This window comes from Panthera tigris, chromosome E3, assembly GCF_018350195.1.
Source record: "Panthera tigris isolate Pti1 chromosome E3, P.tigris_Pti1_mat1.1, whole genome shotgun sequence".
Lineage (NCBI taxonomy): Eukaryota > Metazoa > Chordata > Mammalia > Carnivora > Felidae > Panthera > Panthera tigris.
In genome coordinates, this window is record NC_056675.1 from 25,458,577 (window position 1) to 25,480,396 (window position 21,820).

The 21,820-nt window shown below is 43.3% G+C and overlaps 2 protein-coding genes across 5 annotated transcripts in view; one reads left to right on the top strand and one right to left on the bottom strand.

Annotated features, from left to right (window-relative positions):
- Positions 1-18,640, bottom strand: part of ACSM5 (acyl-CoA synthetase medium chain family member 5) — a 33,586-nt gene extending 14,946 nt beyond the window's left edge. For 2 of the 4 annotated variants that reach the window (XM_042971881.1, XM_042971882.1), the window contains exons 1-9: positions 18,560-18,640; positions 15,065-15,398; positions 14,313-14,577; positions 12,703-12,921; positions 10,381-10,591; positions 7,605-7,812; positions 5,488-5,631; positions 2,944-3,097; positions 496-575 (exon numbers count right to left, since the gene is read on the bottom strand). In XM_042971881.1, the coding sequence (XP_042827815.1) occupies positions 496-575; positions 2,944-3,097; positions 5,488-5,631; positions 7,605-7,812; positions 10,381-10,591; positions 12,703-12,921; positions 14,313-14,577; positions 15,065-15,144 (1,361 nt within the window). In that variant the 5' untranslated portion in view covers positions 15,145-15,398; positions 18,560-18,640. Of the gene's footprint in view, positions 1-495; positions 576-2,943; positions 3,098-5,487; positions 5,632-7,604; positions 7,813-10,380; positions 10,592-12,702; positions 12,922-14,312; positions 14,578-14,655; positions 14,742-15,064; positions 15,399-18,559 lie in introns of those variants that run through there. The other 2 variants (XM_042971883.1, XM_007087289.3) reach the window with 2 other exon arrangements.
- A 6-nt stretch (positions 18,641-18,646) lies between these two features.
- PDILT (protein disulfide isomerase like, testis expressed) overlaps positions 18,647-21,820 on the top strand; it is a 43,079-nt gene continuing 39,905 nt past the window's right edge. The window contains exon 1 of the mRNA XM_007087290.3: positions 18,647-18,837. The gene's annotated coding sequence lies outside the window, so the exon portion shown is untranslated. The remainder of the gene's footprint in view (positions 18,838-21,820) is intronic.

The window sequence follows — 21,820 nt, forward strand, 5'->3', positions numbered from 1 at the left end:
AGACTATCTTAAATCTATCCAATTCCATCTGGATGCAAATTCCTGGGTGGGGGGAGGGGCAAGAATTTCATTTATGTGGGGCATCTGCAAAGGATATAGATGCTTATGTGCTTGAGTATGTGTGCATGAGAGAAACACAGATATATATAATATTCTAGATATATATTCTCTATATAGAGAATCACAGATGTATGTGTGTATATTATATATACATATATATGTATACACATATATATACATATGTATACACACACATATATATATATATATATATATATATATATATATACATATACACAGAGAGAGAGAGAGAGAAGGAGAGGGAGAGAGGGGAGAGAGATAGGAGAGGGACAGAGATGAGACAGAGACAAAGAGACAGAAACACAGACAGAGGTGGTATGACAGCATAGGTGTGCATGTGTACATGTACTGTATGTATATGTACTGTACATTCGCATACTTAGGTCCCCAAAGCACCTAACAGTTGGGCTGTACCTGGTCAGATCCTCCTGTACAAGCAACCGGAAGATGGTGGGGACACAGCAGAGGGTGGTGATCGGGAAACTGGAGAGAGTCTAAACAAAAACAATTAGAGGTATTGGGGTGGGCCTTTATGCCGATGGAGCAGGTGAACTGGGTCTTCATACTCTCATTACCAGAGCAGAGAAGTTGAAAACTACACATGGCATCCAGCCTCCAAGGTGGCTCCAGATGACTTCACTTCCTGGTATTTTACTCTTGTGGGGTGCCTTCCCACACTGAACCAAGTTTGGTCTGTGTGTCCAAAAGCATTCGGCACAGGTGACAGATGCCACTTTCGAGATTAGATTGTACAAACACTACAGCTTCTGTCTGGGGGTACCATCCCTCTCTCCCCCTATCTTAAGTCACTTGCTCTGGGGAAAACAGGCCACCATGTCATGAGTATACTCGAGTGTATACAGTCAGAAACTGAAACCTTTGGCCAATAGCCAGTAAGAAACTGAAGTCCTCTAAAAACCACGAGTGGGTTTTTAAAGAGATTCTCTAGTCCCAGTCAAGCCTTAAGGTAATTGCAGTCCTGGCAGACGTCTTTCTTTTATTATGGTAAAATACACATCACATAAAATGTATCATTTTAACCATTTTTAAATGTACAGTCTAATGCCATTAAATACATTCACATTGTTGTACAACCATCACCACCATCCATCTCCAGAACTTTAAAAATCTTCCCAAACTGAAACTCTGTACCCATTACAAAATATTGCCCCATTTCTCCTTTCCTCCAGCTCCTGACCATTTCACTTTCTGTCTCCATGATTTTAACTACTCTAGATACATCATATAAGTGAACCATACAGTATTTATCCTTTTGTGGCTGGCTTATTATTTCACTTAACATAATGTCTTCAAGATTCATCCATGATATAGCACGGGTTATTCCTTCTTTTTTTTTAACATTTATTTATTTTTGAGAGACAGCATGAGCAGGGGAGGAGCAGAGAGAGAGGGAGACACAGCACAGGGCCTAATGCAGGGCTCCAACTCAGGAACCATGAGATCATGACCTGAGCCGAAGTTGGAAGCTCAACCGATGGAGTTACCCAGGTGCCCTAAGTGTCATTCCTTCTTTTTAAAGGCTGAATAATATTCCACTGTATGCATGTATCACATCTTGTTTATTCATTTATCTGCCAATGGGAGTTGGTTGCTTCTACCTTTGGGCTATTAGGAATAATGCTGCTATGAACATGGATATACCTAGCTGACAGCTTGACTGCGACCTCATGAGAGGCCCTGATTCAGAACCACCTGTTAGACTGCTCCCAGACTCCTGACCACCAGAAACTGTGAGATACTAAATGTTGGTTTTAAGCTGCTAAGTTTAGGGGTAACTTACTACAATAGATAACTAATATACTAGGTAAGGGCTAGAGGCAGTAGAGGGACAAGGTACACACTGGCTGATCAAGCCCTAAGTGAAAAATGATGATGGTGAGCTTGGTAATGGCAATAATAGTCAATATGTGTTAGCAGCCCACTCTGTGCCAGGACCCATGCCTAGGATTGTTTCATCCTCCACAGGACTGTATTATCCCTTTCTTTCTTACAGATGAAGAAACTGAGGTTCAATTTCCTCATCTCAAGGAAAGAAGTTAGGTACCTTTCCCAAGGACACACAGCTAGCAAATGGAAGATGTAGGATCAGAGGTCAGGTCTGACTGATGGCATGGTCTATGCTATTAGCCACCAGGTGACACAGCTTACCTCAATGCAAAGAGCATGCACCCGCAGATGGCCCCTCAGATGTTTTAAGGAATGGTGGTTAGGATGTAGAGGGCAGAAGGAAGGTGCCCTATGTCAATAATTATGGGGTCAATAATTATGACAAAACCCGGGGAAAATGGGCAGGAGTCATCAGGATACTCCGGCTAGGTGAAATATTCACACTAAGCACCATGGATAGTAGCACATGGAATTGAGCAGTAGACTATGGCTTTCCCCAGGGTTTTGAAAAGTAACTAGGGTTTTGACAGGAGCACAGGAAGAAATTGGTGGAGGGAGAGGCACCCAATGCAGAAAACATAAAATATGAAAATGTTCAGAGATATTAAATGGTCTTGTCCAGGAATCTAGTTATAGGACAGGCAATAACTGAAGGTAGCCAGGTGGGCAGGAGTCAGATATGGATGGTCCTGGGAGCCATTTTGTTTAATATCAGCACCAAAGAGGCCTTGTGGTCACTTATGCCTTTTCTCCTGCAAATTCAAAACCTGTATTCCTTTTTTAAAAAAGCTTTATTTCTTTAAGTAATCTCAACCCCCAATGTGGTGCTTGAACTCACAACCCTGAGATCAAGAGCTGCATGCTCTACTGACTCAGCCAGCCAGGCATCCCCAATGCCTATACTCCACTCATTTCATTTACACCCAACACATAAGCCATATTTTTGTTTCTTACATTCAGAATAACCTTGGCATCAACTCGGGGCAGTTCATGCACAAAAATGCAAGATCCATTAGGCCAGGCAGAGAAGAGGGTCCAGGCTGCCTTCACCCAGCCCGTGTCTGAGGTGTTCCAGAAGATGTCTGATTTGGCCAAGTCCACCCACTGCCTGCCAAAAATTAGAGAAAGTCAGAACCTCCAGCAGTGCTTCTTCTTTTAAAAAGGATTACAGTATCAATGTTACCTTATTTGGAGCCTTGACCAAGGTTCACTTATAACTCACTTGTAGTTATCAAATTGGTACAAGAACCCTAAAGCCACTCTTTCTCTCAACAAGCATTTATGGAGCATATTCTGTGTATTTATGCCATAGGTGAAGGATACAGAATTAAACAGACAGATCCCATGCTTTCAAGAGTTCACAATCTAGTGGGAGTGATCTGTAAAGGAACACATAATCTCAGTACAGTGTGATGAGGAAACTTCTTGATTCAGTCAAAGTTTATTCAGCACTTATTCTACACTTGGCATTAGAGTGTAGCAAAGAATGATCAGTCTTGCTTTGAGGAGCCTACAGTTTAGTAAGTTTAAACATCTAGGAAGACCCTGAAGAACAAGCTTTCAAAGAGTTAAACACAGAGCCATTTTACAATTATGCAATTACGCAATTCTGGAGAATGGGCACCCAACCCAGAGAAAGGATGGAGACGGATCTGAGAAATGGTTCCCCAGAGGAGGTGAGGGCTGCGTGAGATGTAAATGATGTGCAGGAACTACACAGGGGAGGCAGAGAAGGAAGGACATCCAAGGAAGGGGAGGCGGTGCCTGTGAGCATAGAAAATACACAAGTGGTCATATTCTGCACTTGGATTCTAGGACACACGGTCTTCCTGGTCCTCAACCTTGGCTGCTCCTTCTTGGTCTCCTCCTCCTAGTTCTCCTTGCTTACCACTTCATTGCAGAAATGCCTCAGGCATTCAGTGCCCAGGCCTCTTCTCTTCCCAGTGTCATTTACTCTTTGCTGATCTCATCCAATTTCATGGCATTAAGTACCACCTTGCTGACAATCCCATCATGAATATTTCCCACTAACTCTACACATGTATCTCCAAATACCTCCCAATATCTCCTTTCTTAACTCAGGGTATGGAGATGTCTACTAAGCATCTCAAACTTAGGACGCTGAAAATGAACTCCTCGTGTTCCTCCCACCAAACCGCTCAACATAGTCTTCCCACTGCCAGTTAACGCTTCTAATTGTTCAGGCCATAAAACGAGGCCTCTCTCACTTCACATCAAACCTGTCTTATTAGGCCTATGTTCAAACTACATTCAGAATCTTGCCTTCTCTGACTTCCCCTGCGGAAGCCTCCCTCCACCTTTGCCTCAATGCACTGGCTTCTGAAGTGGGCCTCTGCTTCATCCTTTGCCCCCTACAGGTTATTCTCAACCCAAACTCCTGACAGATCCTTTAAAAAAGCAAATCAGGTCACATCACTCCTCTGCTCAAAATACGCCAATGTTCCTCAGAAAATTAAACATAGAATCACTGTATGATCCAGCAATTCCACTTCTGGATATATACACCCAAAAGAATTTGGGTTTGAATAGATGTTTATATACCCATGTTAATAGCAGCACTAGTGATAACAGCCAAAAAGCAGAAGCAACCCAAGTGTCCATCTTTGGTTGACTGGATAAACAACACTGATATGTTACATACGTTGCAATATTCATTAATGAGCCTTAAAAAGAAAGGAAATTCTGACACATGCTACAACATGGATGAAACCCGAGGACATTTTGCTAAGTGAAATGAGTTAGACATGAAGGGAAAAATACTGTATGATTCCACTTATAGGTGATTCCCAGAGTAGTCAAATTCATAGAGACAGAAAGTAGAATGGTGGGTGTCAGGGTTGAGGAGGGAGTAAATGGGGAATTAATGTGTAAATGGGCATAGAGTTTCAGATTTACAAAACGGAAAAGTTCCAGAGATGGATGGTGGGGATGATTGTATAACAATGTGACCGTCCTTAATAACACTAATTCTACACTTAAAAAGGTTAAGATAGTAAATTTTATGTTATATATCTCTTACCACAATTAAAAACAAAAACAAAAAATCTCCAATGGCTTCTCACCTTGCTCAAGGTAAAGCCCAGGCAAGGCCTTCTGATTCTACCTGAGTTCACACTTTGTTAGCTCTCTGACTTCATTCTTCTTTTTTTTTTATTTATTTTGAGAGAGAGAGAGAGAGAGAGAGAGAGAGAGAGGGAGAGAGAGAGAGAGAAAATGAGCAGAGGAGAGGCAGAGAGAGAGAGAATCCCAAGCAGGTTCTACACTGTCAGCTCAGAGCCCAATGCGGGACTCGATCTCACAAACTGTGGAGATCATGACCTGACCCGAAACCAAGAGTCAGACGCTCAACTGACTGAACCACCCAGGTGCTCCATGTTAGTTCTCTGACCTCACTTTTGCCACTGTGCCTCTTAGGTTTCTCTGGCTCATTCCCTACTTTCTGTTACTTGACCTGCCAGATGAGCTGTCCCCTGGTACCTTCCACTGGCCACAAAACCCAGTCCATAGCTGGCCTGGGAGTGCTCAACCATCTTGGGGGCCCCAGTAGTGCCACTTGTGAAGTAGATGGCCAGTGGGTCTTGACTCTTGGTCCTCACACAGTTGTGCTCTGTGGATGCCTCGCTGTAAAATATAAAAATCCTAGGTGGTATTACAAGTAGTAAAAATAGTCATAATAACAATAATATTTATAACAACAATACTGGCTACCATCTTATTAAATACTACCTGTGAGGCACTGTGCTGGAAGCTCCAGTTGGCATTGTCTCTGAGCCCTACAATCACCTCATGGGGTAGGTACTATCATTATAACCCTTTGCAAATAAGGAAATTGAGGCTCAAAACTGGTGAAGCAACTCACTCAAAAGAGCCTGTGCTCCTCCACCTGGGCATGAGGACTCTCTGGTAAATAAGCACGTTTCTGTGTCTATGCCTCTGCACATTTAAGGCACAGCTTTGCCCTCACCCCAATTCCAGGTAATTTAGGGCTGAAGGATTCCCTAAATTTGTGGGTTTGAGATCTGGGTAACTCCTAAAGTTCTGTGATCTGGCAAATCTTCTCACCCACTGGTTCTCAATCCTGGCTGGACCACAGGGGCATCTGGTGAGTTTTTAAAAGAAATCCCATTGCCCAGGCTCCACCCTAGAGAAAAATAGAAGCTTTGATGGTGGGCCTGGGGCACTAGGATTTTTTTTTTTTTTTTTTTTTTGGTATATTTTGGTTTTTTTAAAAGCTCCTCGGGTAATTCTAATGACAGCCAAAATTGAGAATTCCTGGTCTAGGCCAACCCGACAGCTCATCAATATCATCTGGGCAGATCTCTTACAATACAGATTCCCAGGGCCTTTGCTCAGGTACATCTGGTTAAGTAAGTCAGATGTGGGAATCTGAATTTAAAACAGTACCCAAAGATAAATGGCCAAATAAATAAGTAAAACAAAATAAACAGAATTTTCCATAATTTTTAGTAGAAAGTTTGCATTCTAATATAGGCAAGAGCAATCTAAAGATTATTTACCATGTCCTCAAACTTCTAAATATATCCTTTTTACTTTACTACCTACACGTGCTGAGTATTTTCTGTTCAAGTTTCTGCTGATAATCATTGCAACGAAATATAACGTAATAATATATTATAAAAAATGTCACATATTGGAAATATAATATTTTTGAAAATACAAGATAAATTACTTTCAATGCATGCTTGTGGGTCTTATAATCCTAAAAATCTGTAACACATTTAAGTGAATGTGGCACACAGTTCTTTTTCAAATAAAGCTACTGATAAGAGACAAATGTTAATATTAGTAAAAAAAGTAAAATAAAGTGAAACAACACCCAGGTGAATGGATGGTAGTTGGTCTGTGGAATGTGCATGTGTGACTTCATGGAACAGGCCTCTGACAGGGCCCCTTTTTGTTTCTGCCTCTGATCAGGACAAAATCTCAAATGCCAAGGTAGGCTTCCACCAGGGCGTTGCTCAAAGGCAGATGGCTTTTGTTTCTGTCCCAACCATCACGTAACTACTTGTTAGCATCTTGCATAAGTCACTTTACTTTTCCAATGTCAGTTTCCTTACCTGTAAAATTGGGTTAAAGGGTACTTCATAGGGTTTTTTTCCAAGTATTAAATAAGAGCACCAAACACAATGCTTACACAAAATAGATGTTCATTACATCTTTGGTGCATGAATGAATGTAGGTAAATGCTCACCGAGCACAATGCCTAGCATACACCAAGCACTCAATGCATGGCAGCTATTATTATATTACTAATTGACCACCCACTATGTCCTAAGTGCATCATATGGGTTATCTAGTTTACTCTGGCTACCAGTTCTGTAACCACTAGCACCATGACAGAAGCAAAAGACACCCAGAAAAGCTAATGACAATTCTAGTACTGAAAAGTGAGTGACTTTGAACGATCTTAAGGCTGGAATTAGGTCTCAGGTCCACGTGATCTCCACAGTTGAGTGCTCCTTTCTGGTTCACTCTCTTCGTGTACAATCAGCAATACACTCCATCCCCTATTACTTAAAGGGGGAAAACCTTGGCCTCATCTTTATGCTGTTCTCTGGAAAACCCCAACTTACCGGAGGAGTTCCCTAAAGTTCATCCAGCCTGGCCGACTGCTGTCTGACACCAGCAGCTTGGTCTGAAGGGAGGGGCAGTCAGCACTAATGGCGTCGACCCGCGGAGCCAAGGAGTCACTGGTGATAATGGACTTGGCCCTGGATGCCTGCAGCCTGTATTTGAGGTCCTTCTCCATCAGCTGAGAGACACCCGGAATCATGACAGCCCCTGGCACCACATAGAGAGGGGATGTTGACTGGGCAGCAGGGGAAGAGCCCTGTGAAGAAGTCCAGACCCTGATAGTCACATCAGAGAAAGGAACAGGAAGGGACTGGACAGGGTTGGAATGCCTGAACTGGAAAAGGTAACAATAATGACAATAATGGAATCCAGAATATGTTTATGGAGCACTTACATGTGCTAAGAATTTACATGCATTATTTCATTTAATTCTCACAACCCTGATGAGTAGGTGCTATTTTTATACCCATTTTGCAGATTCAAACAACAATAACAACAAAAACAACAACTAAGACTTAGACCCTTATGCCTTAATTAAATGAAATAACTTGCCCAAGATCACACAGCTAACATGTGGTAGAACTGTGATTGTGAGTCTAAGAGGTGGTAAACCTAAGGGTCCAAGATCTCAAATACTGTTTTAGAAATGACCTAGCTCCTTGGTTTGCCATGCCTTCACACAAAAGGCTACAATAAATCCTAGTGTTGAGAGTGGATCTCTTGGGGTGGGTGGTGGGAGGGTAGGTACAGTAGGTGGGAGCTTGTATAACATCAACCAAAACCACTTCTGAATGCAGCTGAGTCCATCTCTTCCCAAGGGGAAGGGATGTGGAAGCATAAAACATGGACAAATTTTATCAGACACCTGAAAAGCCACCTGAGTATCTCAGAATGGAGGTTGTAAACACCCACTGAGCCCAGCACTCTCATTTCACAGATGAGAAGAAAGAGATCCTAAAAGAATGGGTCACCCTGCCATGGCCAGTGAGTGAGGACAGTAGACAGAGGAAGGGGCCAATCCCAAATGGTGTTGGAGCCAAACCAAAGTTCTCATTACACTTCGCTTTATCTCCTAAGCTTTTACAGGTTTTAAAACCCAGCATGAACACTTTGGGAGGTGAATGGTATCTCTTTACTTCATCCCTCTGCTTTAGCTATTTCCAGAAGTCTGTCCCACCTGGAGTTGTGTGTGCTGTTTTGGGGGCCCAAGCAGATGGTGGACAGCTAGGGATGTCAGCAAGAGAAATGAGCCTAACACCATAGACTAGAAGACCAGTAATAAGTGCATATCAGGAGAACATGGCAATGTGAGAATATAAGGACATCCAGCTTGGGGATCCTCTAAAATGTTGGAGATGATGTTGGACTTGACATGGTCATGTATGATGTAGTCTTGAACTATTTTATTTGGACATCAAAGAAATGGGTGAATCTGCACAATTGGGGGAACTGGAGACATTTAGATAACAGGAAAAATAATGAAAATAATACCCCAAAAAGAAGTTTTGATCATGCAAAGTGCCCAACACACTGCCGGGCACATAGTAGGTCCTCAAGAAAAGCATAAGGGCTCCTTTACCTAGGCTCTCATTTAAATAAACCTTATATGCCATGGCAGGATATGGAGAACTCCCAAAACCTGTGGGCCTGTTTCTTTTCCTCAAGCCTGGATGTACTATAATGGTGCTTATTTTTATATTTTGTGCAAGAGTATATAAAAATAGAAGTAAAGTTCCTGCCTTTTTTTTTTTTTGACAATCCATTCACAAAATGGTTGACTAAACTTGTTTGTATAGAAAAGCTAATTCTCTGGTATGAGTTTGTATCCCCCTCTGTTTTGCAAACATTTTTTGTAAAAACATCCATATTTCAGACAGTGTTCTATGGACAGGGTTGGAGGGCATGGACAACCTTTCAAGTGGTGGAAAGTTCCCAGTGGGTGGAGAAACCAGCTCTCCACCAAAAGTAGTTGTCTTGCTTTTGTAAAGTCAGCATAAAAACTCCAGCCCTTTCAATAAGAGCATCAGAGGGTCAGCAGAGGCCCTCTGGGTTCTATTGATGGTGTCCTTTTTCTGCCTCTGCTCCTGTGCTGGAAGAATCACCCCAAGAAGATCAATGGTCCATTGCCTTGGCCATTCATAACAGCAGGAGGAGGAATCCTCAAGGGCTAATCTTATGGCTTTGATTATTTTGTCCTTCTCTTTCTTCCCTTGGCAGCTGGTAGATGCTGTGGTGGTGAGAGCCATAAAGTCTAAGAGTGAAAGTAATGTAGATTGACTAGGAAGGTCTCTCACGCATACTTGCATTACTCTCCACACGCTCACAGCTCCCAAACCATGACCAGCAAAAAATATGTTCGGTTTGTTCCACTCAGATTTTTTCTAAAGTTTATTTCATTCTCAAAAGTTTTTCTTCCCCCATAAAAATCCAGAGTTTTCTATTACAAAGTCAGAAGTGCTGGAAACACTGGCCCTCATTCACACACGGAAACATCTGGCTGGAGTTGAGAAGCAGTTGCCCCCTTTTGATGAGCCATGTGAGCTCTGCTATCCGGCAGTCACTAGTGCTCCCTACCGCCACACACCCACCTGCTTTCCTCAATTACATTACTACCTGGCCCCCGTGCTCAATCAAGTTTGTGACTGTTAGGCAAAGGGGAAGTAAACAAAACTCCACGTAAAGTTCACTTTGCTCCATCTCCCAAACCATGTGGACTCTGCAAAACTCTGGTAGGTGTGTCGGCCCCAAGTGGTAGCCTCAGCCCTGCTCACTGACCTGTCCGTATACATGCCACGCTGACCAGCCACCATTCCGGGAGCCGCGGGAGCACCAGCATCATCCTGTCCCCAGGCTGAAGGCTACACGTGTCCCTCAGCACATTCGCTGCCCTCCTGGACTGCTGCCCCAGCTGCTCAAAGTTCCACTTGACTTCTGCTCCCGCGCCATTGACCCACCAGAATGCAGGGATCGGGGGCCTGTGTCCAGCCTAGATGGTAGTGTAGGCAGAAAAGAAAAGGAAAACATTTGTTGATGACTTTTGTTTGCTTGTTACTGTTTTATTTGATTTTGTTGCAATAGTGTTTAAATTCAACACAGTGTTCAACAGTGTTCAAATTCAAAACAATATGGAAAGATGCATTGAGAGGCTTCCTCCCATCCTTATGCCCATCTATGTTGCTCCTCACTTCACCTGCCTCAATGAGTAACCAGTATTATTAGTTTCTTGCATATCTGTTCAGTGTTTCTTTAGGCAAACATTAAGTATATTCTGTTTTCCATACCACTTTTTTTAATGCAAAAGGCAGCATATGATTCCTACTGTTTTGTGTCCCCTTTTTTTGAGATATAATTCTCATACCATAAACTTCACTATTCTGAAGTGCACAATTCAGTGGTTTTTAGTATATTCCCAAAGTTCTGTGATCATTGCCACTATCTAATTCCAGAACATTTTCATCATCCCAAAAAGAAACACTGTACAGATTAGCAGTCACTTCCTATTCTCCCCTCTCCCCAGCCCTTGGCAACCACTCATCTACTCTGTCTCTATGGATTTGCCTGTTTTGGATATTTCATATGGATGGAATCATAATATGTGCCAGCACCACTAGTTGGAAAGATTATTCTTTCCCCACTGAATTTCCTTGGCACTTGTGTTGAAAATCAACTGACCATAGATTTATGGGTTTATTTCTGGACTCTCAATTCTATTCCATCCATCCATCCAGATCTATCCCTATACCAGTGTTACACTGTCTTTTTTTTTTCTCACACAGGAAAAAAAAATACAGTTATTACTATAACTCTGTAGCAGGTTTGAGTCCTCCAGGGTTGTATTTCTTTTTCAAGGCTGCTGAGGTTATTAAGGGTCCCTTGCGTTTCCACATCAATTTTTGGAGAAGATTTCAGCAAAGAAGTCCCCTGGGATTTTGATAAAGATTACATTGAGTATCTAGATTAATTAGAGATGTGTTATCATTTTTTTGAAACATTATACTTTCTGCTTCAAGGGCAATTAAGTTTAAAAAACGTACAATTCAACTTTAAAAAGTCAGACTTCAGGTAATCTGCTAAGTGCATACATAACATAGAGGGTAACATTTTCTGGCAGTCCTTGTTTCCCTAAAGTTGGAGTTCATCAGATGTGTTTTAAAATTCTCCCAAAATTGTCACGAGGCACACGTTATTTTTACATAATGAAGTAATATCTCAGGGGAATTCTTACGGAGATTCATCCGAATCTTTAATGAGTGTTTCTTTAAGAAACGCTCCCTGATCTATTCCAGCCTTTGGTAAGTCTCCAGAATTTTAAAAAGTAGATTCTGACAATTTTCCCAAGGTTTTTCATTGCTGTTGCTTTTATAGAGGATAAAAGTATAGCAAATCCTGATTCCACCATTTTTGCTGATGTAACCCTGTTTGTATTTATCATTGAGAGAAATCTTCTAAGGACAATGCCAGGTTGGAAAAAGAGCTCAGACTTTGTAGACAGAAACAGGCCCCAGCTCCATCTTCTACATATGCTTCCCAGGTGGCAGATGGTATGACTCCCATTTGATACATGCGAAAACTAAAGATGAAAAAAAATGGATGAAAAAAATCCAAAGAGCTTGGTGCATTTATCCAAGGTCACACTTCAAGTGGATGAACCATGTCTATCTAACTGCAACCACCTTCATACTTTACTATACCCACAAAAAGTATACTTTTAGTGAATCCATTAATGGTGTTAGTTCCCTCATTGTTTTTCTTTAAACAAGCTCTTCTTAAAGTTAACATAAACAAATTGCTTTGAGATAGTTTATATTCTCCTGCTCTAAATACAAAGTTAGCACCTTTAACATAAATAAAAAGCGAACTATAACATGCAGACAGAGGCACAACAGACACATAAGGAAGGGAAAATAAAGAAGGAAGTATATGAACACAAACACAAAAAGAAATCCAGATAATCAGTTCCTAAAACAATTTAAATTTTAGGACTTGCAAAACTCCTAGGTCAAAATGTCCACCTATCTTGTAGCTCTGAGTCACAGTGGGGTTCCAGAGGGCAGACTTTGATGCCCAGGCTGGACACTAGGACACAGTGCGCCTCACCTTTTCTAGCTGGCTCCACATGTCCAGTACATCGTGAGCAAAGTTGAAGTACTCAGGCACTGGCTGCCTCCCCAGGCTGATTGCTTCCCAGGTGGCCACAATGTCCTGAGGGTCAAGTAGAGGTGGTGGTTGTCCATGAGGCCCGCAGAATCCCCGCGCACTTCTCAGCACCTTGAGGACTCGTCCTCTTAGCCATGGCATCATGTTATTGCTTCTGGTCTGTCACCAAAGAGAAGAGATAGAGCATCATGCTGAATTCTGGGCTTTGTGGACAGACTGAGCTTGAGAAGAAACCTGTGGTCAGCCCTGATGGTGACTACAGTGCACACCGACCTGTAAACAGAGTCTTGGAACTCAGTCTTAGTACCACCATGTGACTTTGGTCATTTTTTTCTGAGTCTGAGGTCCATCTCTTCCACCTCTCACCGCCTGTGGACCTCTGGGGGTCTGAGGTCAGTAACTCAGAACCCACTTCCCAAGGCTTCCCAAGCCCACTTTCCCAAGATAAACCCTGAACTAGCTGACAAAGACAAGAAAAGCTTTAGAGCAACACTGCACAATAGAAATATATTGTGAGCTACACCTGTAATGTACAATTTTCTAGTAGCTTCATTCAAAAACATAAAAAGAAAGGGGTGAAATGAATTACAATAATATTTTATTTAATCCATGTGAAAGGTGAAATAAGATGGGGTCATTATGTCAAGGGGTTTTAAAATGAGTCTGGAGGCCATTCAGGAGGTGGGCCTTAACGTTCACACCACACCAGTGGAACCATGAACTTTTGAACTGGGCCAAACCACAAATATTCCAAGGACTCAGCCTGAATACCTGTTACAGTAAGAGACTTTGTTTAGCCTTAGCAATCAATTATATTCAGTCAAGATCAGTTTTCTTCCGCCAACATCAATCAAAATTCGTTGTAAGCAATATATAGAAGCATTCCCTTTTGTCTTTAAAAATCCTTGCCTGTTGCTCCCTGGAGTGGGGGTGGGGCACTATTTGGGTTCCAGCCCTAATCTGTGTTCTCTGAATTGTAATTCTGAGACACCAAATAAACTTTTTTTTTTAGCTTTGCTCTTTTTTTTGGTCAACACCAGCTGTATCCTATAATTTCAACATGTAATCAATGTAAAAAGAAATTACTAAAGAGATAATTTACATTTTTGGGGGGTGGAGGTGGAGGATTGTAAATATGTATCCACTTACAAACACCCCTCACTTTGGACAAGCCACATTTCAAGGGCTCAACAGCTGCAAGTGGCTGTGGCTACCATATTGGACAGGGCAATTTTCAGTGTCTTGCTACTCAAAGTAGCAAGATGCTATGGGACAGCAGCATCAGCACTCCTGGGAGCTTGGGACAACTGCAGAACCATAGACCACACCCTAGACATGTGGAATTAGACTCTGCACTTAAAGGGAGCCCGAGTGAGGTGTGTGCACTTGGAAGTTTAAGAAGCAGTGGCCTAGAGGCTGCATCCCCAGATGCAGTTTCTTTCCACCAAATTCCTTTTGGTCATTATAATAGTGACAGAATATGGTAATGTAGCTGCCAGAGACTAAAAGTTTGAGCTTCCCACCCCCAGATTCTTTTATTAAGTTCTAACCTCCAATGTGATGGTAGCAGGAGGTGGGGGCCTTTGGGAGGTGATTAGGTCCTGAGACCCCAGATAGCTGGCTTGCCCCTTCTGCTTGTTGAGGAGAATGCAGACCCACTTTGCCAGACCTGCTTTGTCAGACCTGCCTGGTCTGTGAACCAGAAAGGGGGCTCTTACCACACTTGGATTCTGACTGCTGCACTTTGATCTTGGACTTCCCAGTCCCCAGAACCATGAGAAATAAATGTTGTTTGAACCACAGCTGCCAAAGAGACTAAGACAATAACCAACAATAATAATGTATCACAATTCCAAGAAGAATGATTAGAATTGCCATCTACAGAAGACTTACTGTGTACCAAGCAAGCATTTGGAAGGCGCTTTGTAGATGTTACTTCCTTAAATCCTTACAACTCTAGGATCTAACTGTTCTTTTCTCTGTTTTACAGATTAATAAAGTGAGGCTTAGAGATGACAGACAAGTGACTTGCAGGTCTCAACTCCCAGAGATGCCCAGGCCCCAGCCTCTGTTGTGGCCGCCAGCCCTGGGGCCTCAGACTCCCCTCCTCTGACCCTCTCCCCCCATTCCTCAGCTCTCCTGAACTCTGCCCCAAGCCTTTTCCTCTGCCTCCCACACCTGGATTCCTCCACCCCTTGACAGCTGATAATTACAGTTCCCAGGCCTCCTTTCCCAGGGCACAAGGCCATTTCAGGCAGGCCTCTTCTGATACCTGTCCTTGAAAGATTTCTCTCTATAGTACCTTGCTCTTGAACCCAAGAAATGCAAAAGGGCTTCGGTGTTCTGCTTCAGCTGAATACAGGCTTTAATGCCTATGAACATTCAGGTTCCTCCAGGACTGCTGGAGAAGGCAATCTGCTGACTCAGCCTCCCACAGGGAAGTCTGGCCCCAGATGCAGCCAAGAGAGAGCAGAGCCTGAAGCCAGCAGAGGACAAGGTAACTTCAACTGGCCAGCAAGCTTGAAGCCTGTGAGTGTGGCTCCACCAACAAGATTTTCTCAGAGCTCGCAGGGCTGGGAGATTAAACGCTAGCTCTGGTGGAACGTCTTCCCGGAAAATTCAGGTCACCACGTCATCTGAAAAGAGAACAGGAACTTTATTATGTTTTAGCAGAAAGAATATAATAGTGACAATAATATAAGTCAAACCATGTTCCTTTTCTGCTCCAAACCCTCCAAAGCACAGAGACAAGAAAGTACATCAGTAGTTGCCTGGGGCTGGGTATGTGAACAGGGAATGACTGCAAATGGACACAAGGGATGTCTTTGAGGTGATAGAAATTTTTTATATCGGACTGTGATCACGGCTGCACAAATCTGTAAATGACTAAAAATAATAGCAGTAGTAACAATGGCATACTTGAATGAATTTTATGGTATGTAAAATTAAATCTAAAAAAAGAAAAAAAAAGCTTTTTTTGTTTTGTGTTGTTTTGAAACCTCCTGTGTCTCCCTGTCTGGCTTGAAGTCCAAGTCAAAGTCCTGCCAGCAGCTGCAAGGCCCCACATGATTTCCTGGCTCTACCCTCCAGCCCCCTGCTAGCTCTGTTCCAGCCACACTGGCCTGCCTGCCCTTTGTTCTCCCTGCTGCTGGTTAACTGGATCTCTGAGAACAAGAGCGAAAAACATCTTGTCTCATAGTGTTTGCCAATATCTGTGGTTAAATATTCCCACCATGGCCAATTTCAATCAACCAAAGTTTTAAAAACCGGCTTGCAAAGTTCCTGATTATTAACTGTCTCTGGCACACCCCTGAGAGCTGGCTCCAGCCCTGCTTCCTTCCTTGTGCTCGCTGGCTTCTCTGCCATGAATTTCCTTTCACAGGGTTCACTCACTGTCTCACCACTCACACACAGGCCCCTGCTCAGCATGCCTTCTGCCATGGCCCTAACCCCAACTGGAACCTTCTCCCATCTGACACTTCCCACCTTCCTTCTCTGCTTGATTTTCCTTCTTAGTGTTTATCACTTTCTTTTTTAAATGTTTTTTTTTAATGTTTATTTATTTCTGAGAGAGAGCGAGCGCGTGCGCGCAAATGGGGGAGGGGCAGGAGGGAGGCACAGAATCCCAAGCAGACTCCAGGTTCAAAGCTGTTAGCACAGAGCCGGACATGGGGCTCAAACCCGTGAACCATGAGATCATGACCTGAGCTGAAGTTGGCCACTCAACTGACCAAACCACCCAGGCGCCCCAGTGTTTATCACTTTCTAACATTCGATGTATTTTATAAAAAACATTTTTTTCCAGTTTTAATACGAAATGATTGACAGATAAAATTCTATATATTTAAGGTATGTGGCATATGCATTACATAAATGGTTACTACAGTTAAGCTAATTAATACAGCCATCACTTCACCTACCTGCCATTCAATATTTTCTACTCATTCACTTTTGCTGTCTGTCCCCTCCCCCAACCCACACATGCACACTAGAATATCAACTCCACCAGAACATGGATTTTAGATGTTCAGCCATTTCCTCAGGACTTATAACAGTGCCCTGCCACACTTTAAGAGTTTAATAAATACTTGTTGAGTCAATGAAGAGTAAATGAGAATTAACATTTAGTGAACATTTTTCGTCTGCCAGTCACTGCTATGTGCAGCAAGTACAAATTGACCTCTGATGTTCTCTGACCTCAGATCACCTTTCTTCCTTAGCACTAGAAGTGGTTCAAAGTCCTTCCGATGGAAAAGGGGCTATGAGTGCCTCGTGGAGAGGATGCTTAGGCGCCAGCTGCCTTGCTTTGCAGTGGTTAGCATCACACTGGGTGTTCATCCTCCACTGTGTTTTGTTCCCTGAGGCTCTGGCTTATTTCCTGGCCAGGCTGCTGTTGCCCCTTCCCATGGAGGCAGCTCCTCTTCCTCCCTGCCAAGCATGGCCATAGCAAATCATCTCTTTGACCTTCAAATTCCACTTCCTCAGTGCCTAGGCCTCTCATGGGTCCCAGGCAACTGCTCTTATCTGCAAATCTGTAGCCAGATCTAAAGATACATTCTCTAGTCTCAGGAAGGTGGATGGTCAGATGACCTGCTTTTCAGAGGACCTGAAGTCAATTTCACTGCTATCCATCAGTATTTGATAAGAATCCAGCCACACAGAACTGGAGGCTACAAACTCTGACAATAATTCTGCTGCTACTGCTAATAATAACTGCCTTTCATTTAGTCATTCAACAAACATCTTTAAGCACCTATTAGCTGCTAGGCAAAGTAAAGTATAAGGAATTTAAAAGGTGATTACTACTGTGATGAAAACTAAAGCCTAGAAAGAGACAGAAAGTACCTAAGAGGATTGGGGAGGTTAACGGTTTTAAACAAAGTGATGGGGAAAAGGCCCAGGCTGAGAAAGTGATGTTTGAGCAAAGACTTACAGGAGATAAGACAGTAAACCTGGGTGAAGAGCCGACTATAGAAGAAACTGATATGGGAAACAAAGGCAGAAGGCAATGGCAGATAAAACTGAATTTCCTTATAACCTGCAGCCTGTTGACAAATACTTAAGGCAGGCAGAGTAAAAGTTTCTCAGGGAACTCCCTGCTGTCTTAATGCTAATGCTTTGCTGGAGGGAAAAACAACCTTAGGGTGACAGTAGCTAGGCCTCCAGTATCCTGGGAGTCTTCTTTAGCATATGAACTCCCAAGTATATAACCAGTCTATCCACAGGGTCCTGGGCAGCTCTTTCTGCCCAAGGGTTTTGTCCCCTGGCTTTAATACAATCACCTTTTTGCACCAAAGACATCTTCAAGAATTCTTTCCTGGCTGTCAGCTCCAAACCCCATGAACCCCCCATCACCCCAAAACCTCATCAGAAGCCACGAGTGCCCCTGAGGTGGGAGAGTGACTGTCATATTGGAGGAGCAACAAGAAGGCCAGTGTGGCTACAGCAGGGAGTGGGAGAGAGGCTAGGAGAGGAGACAAGGGCCAGCTTTCTGCCCTCCAGGTCCCTTGCAGCTCAGTTTGGCCAGTCAGCTCCGTTAACCCTTCCAACAGCTCTGTGAGTTCTATGCCATTTTACACGTGACAAAACTGAGCCTCAGAAAGGGTGAGCAACATGCCCAAGGCCACCCAGCTATTCAGGGACAGAGCTGGGATTCCAATTCCAATGTTTAGACACTTCTGTGCCACCCTGTGCCACTCTTGGCCGGGATGTATTTTGTTTCTGGTGCTCCCTGTGACCTCCAGCCCCACCCCTGTGCTTGGGCAAGCTCCTCTCAGCAAGGGCAGGGCCTTCTTACCCAACAATGGCCATTCTTCTCCAGGGCCACCCTGGTCTCCAGAACCCCAGAATGTGGAACACTGCTGCTCAGGCTGCTGTGGTTCCTGTGTGTCTGGGAAGGGTCTTCATTTCTGCCTCTGGATTTCTTTAGGAAACTCGGCGGCCTCCGGATCCTACTCTGTCACAAAGGGAAACCAGGAGTCTGTTCTTCAGGCCACGACTTCCCTCCTCAAGTGCCCCGGAGTTTGCTGCCCCACCTCGGCCTAGTGGGCCTGCATGTAACCAGACTTCCTACAGGTATGGGATTGAATGAAATGGCAATTCTGATGGATGGGTCCTGCCCTGGCCACATTCCTTCTGCCAGGATGGTTAAAATTTAAGTGTGGTTTACTGCGAAGATGGCTACACATTAGTATCACCTAAAGAAACTCACCGCACCCCATACAGACCAATGAAATTACACCTAGTATATTTGGGTTCAAACATCAGTATTTTCTTGAGGTTCCCCAAGAGATTCTAATGGGTGGTAATGGTTGAGAATCACTGAAATACACTGTGGGGTTTGTGTGAGAATTAAATTAGATCATTTGTTTATTCATTCATTAAAAAACATTCACTGAGTTCCAGATCTGGACAAGGCACTGTTCTAGGAGGTGGGAAAACAGCTGTGAACAAAGGCACTTACAGGAAAAAGTTTAGAAATATAAACTGTGGAGCCCCTGGATGGCTCAGTGGGTTAATCGTCCAACTTCAGCTCAGGTCATCACCTCACAGTTAGTGAGTTCAAGCCCCATGTCGGGCTCTGTGCTGACAGCTCAGAGCCTGGAGCCTGTTTCGGAGTCTGTGTCTCCCTCTCTCTCTCTCTCTGTCCCTCCCCTGCTCATGCTCTGTCTCTGTCTCTCAAAAATGAATAAATGTTAAAAAAATTTTTTTAATAAAAAAATAAAGCACGTACACTCAGAAATAATAATACAGGATTTGAAGCAAATGGGGGTGATGTGGCCGAGAATGCTGGAGGCAAAGGTAGTGGGGAGACAGAGTGGCCTGGGAAGACCCCCCTCAGAGGAGCTGGTGTTAGGGACCTGAATGACCAAAAAAGGTTACAGATCAGGAAAAGGGTGCTCCAGGCAGAGGCAAAGGTCCCAAGCAGTGTCTGCCTTAGGAGAGAGAAGGAACCGGTCTGGCTGACATGCTGACATAGGAGGGAGAGCACAGGGCTGAGGTCACAGGAAACAGGATGATGGAGTCCTGAGACACCACCATATTGGATGTGATGGCAGGCCCCTGGCTTCTCCATAAGACAGTGATGTGATCTAAGCTGTGTTTTAGAAGGAAATCTCTAAATTCTGTGTGATGAATGGATTGGGAGGAGAGCAAAAAGAATATAAGTAGAGAGGTGGCCACTGCTCCAGCTGGACCAGAGACGATGCTGGCTGGGACAGGAGGCTCTCAGTGTTGGAGACCAGGGACATTTAGTGCTCAGAGCAGTGGTAACTGGTAGCAAGGCCCTCTGCATTAAATACTCTTATTCTTATTTATTCTTATTCATAAGAGTTTTCTATGATGGCACTCCTCCCTGTGTGGGGGTGGAGGGTAGAGGCTGGATCTAGGCTTGGAATTGGCTGTGGCTGGGGTTGAGGGTTCCCCAGAGGGACACAGAGGAGCCACCAGGATTATCAGGCCAGAGCGGTGGGTGCAGGGAGAACTGGGGTTCTGGACAGGAGCAGGGGTCTGGGTGGGGTTGAGGGTACAGTGTCAGGGGTTGAGTCACAATGGGGTCCAGAGTTTGAGGAGGAGCTCTGTGATGAATCAAGGCTGAGCTGTGGTCAGAGAGGGTCACAGGAAAGAGTAAAGGGTGTGGTGTGGAAGGTGGAAGGTGGGGGAAGAGAAAGAGAAACGGGGCGGGGGGAGACAGAGACACACACACACACACACACACACACACAGAACCTGCCCCCCTCCCACTCTTTTCCTGGAAATGTATACAGTTCACTTTTTTGCTCCCTTCAGTTGCTAAACAAACTTCAACTGAGTAAATTTTAAAGATCTTATTGGCTTTATTCAATGATTAATGAATCAGGCAGTATTCCATGTAGCAGATGTTCGTTTGCTTTCATGTTTACTTATTTATTTTGAGAGAGAGAGAGCATCCATGAGCACAAGCGGCGGGAGGATTAGAGAGAGAGGGAGAGAGAGAATCCCAAGTAGGCTCCCCTCTGGCAGCACAGAACCCAACTGGGGGCTCGATCCCATGAACCATGAGATCATGACCTGAGCTGAAATCAAAAATTAGACACTTAATGGACTGAGCCACCCAGGCACCTCTTTGCTGGTTTCTTTTTTTTTTTTTTTTTTTACAAGTATTCCTCAGCTTTGTTATTTGTATATTTGTTTATTCTTACTGAAATGTAATTAACCTACAGTATTATATTAGTGTTTTGTGTGCAATACGATTCAACATTTCTATGCATTACTCAGAGCTCATCACAATAAGTGTACCCTTAATCCCCTTCATCTGTTTCACCCATCCACCCACCCACCTCCCCTCTGGTAAACACCAGTTTGTTCCCTGTATTTAAGATTCTGTTTTTTTGTTTGTCTCTTTTTTTTTCTTTGTTTATTCATTTGTTTTGTTTCTTAAATTCCACATATGAATGAAATCATATGGTGTTTGTCTTTGTCTTACTTATTTCATTTAGCATTATATTCTCTAGGTGTATCCATTGCAAATGGCAAGATTTCATTCTTTTTTTTATGGCTGAATAATATTCTGTTGTATGTATCCACACATCTTCTTTACCCATTCATCTATGGATGTACACGTAGGTTGCTTTCATCTCTTGGCTATTGTAAATAATGCTATAATAAACATAGCGTTACTTTATTTTTTCAGATTAGTGTTTTTGTTTTCTTTGGGTAAATATCCATCAGTGGCATTACTGGATCATATGGTAATTTCAGTTTTAATTTTTTGAGAAAACTCCACCCTGTTTTCCACACTGGCTGCATTCCTACCACACAGGATTCTTATCCACACAGTTTGCATTCCTACCAATAGTGCAAGAGGATTTCTTTTTCTCCACATCCTTGCCAACACTTGTTATTTCCTGTCTTTTTGAGTCTAACCATTCTGACAGGTATGAGATGGTATCTCATCATGGCTTTGATTTGCATTTCCTTGACAGTGAGTGATATTGAGCATCTTTCCATGTGTCTTCTGGCCATTAACATGCAGGAATACTCTTGTCAAAGGTCTTTAGGGGAGCCCACCATAGCCCTG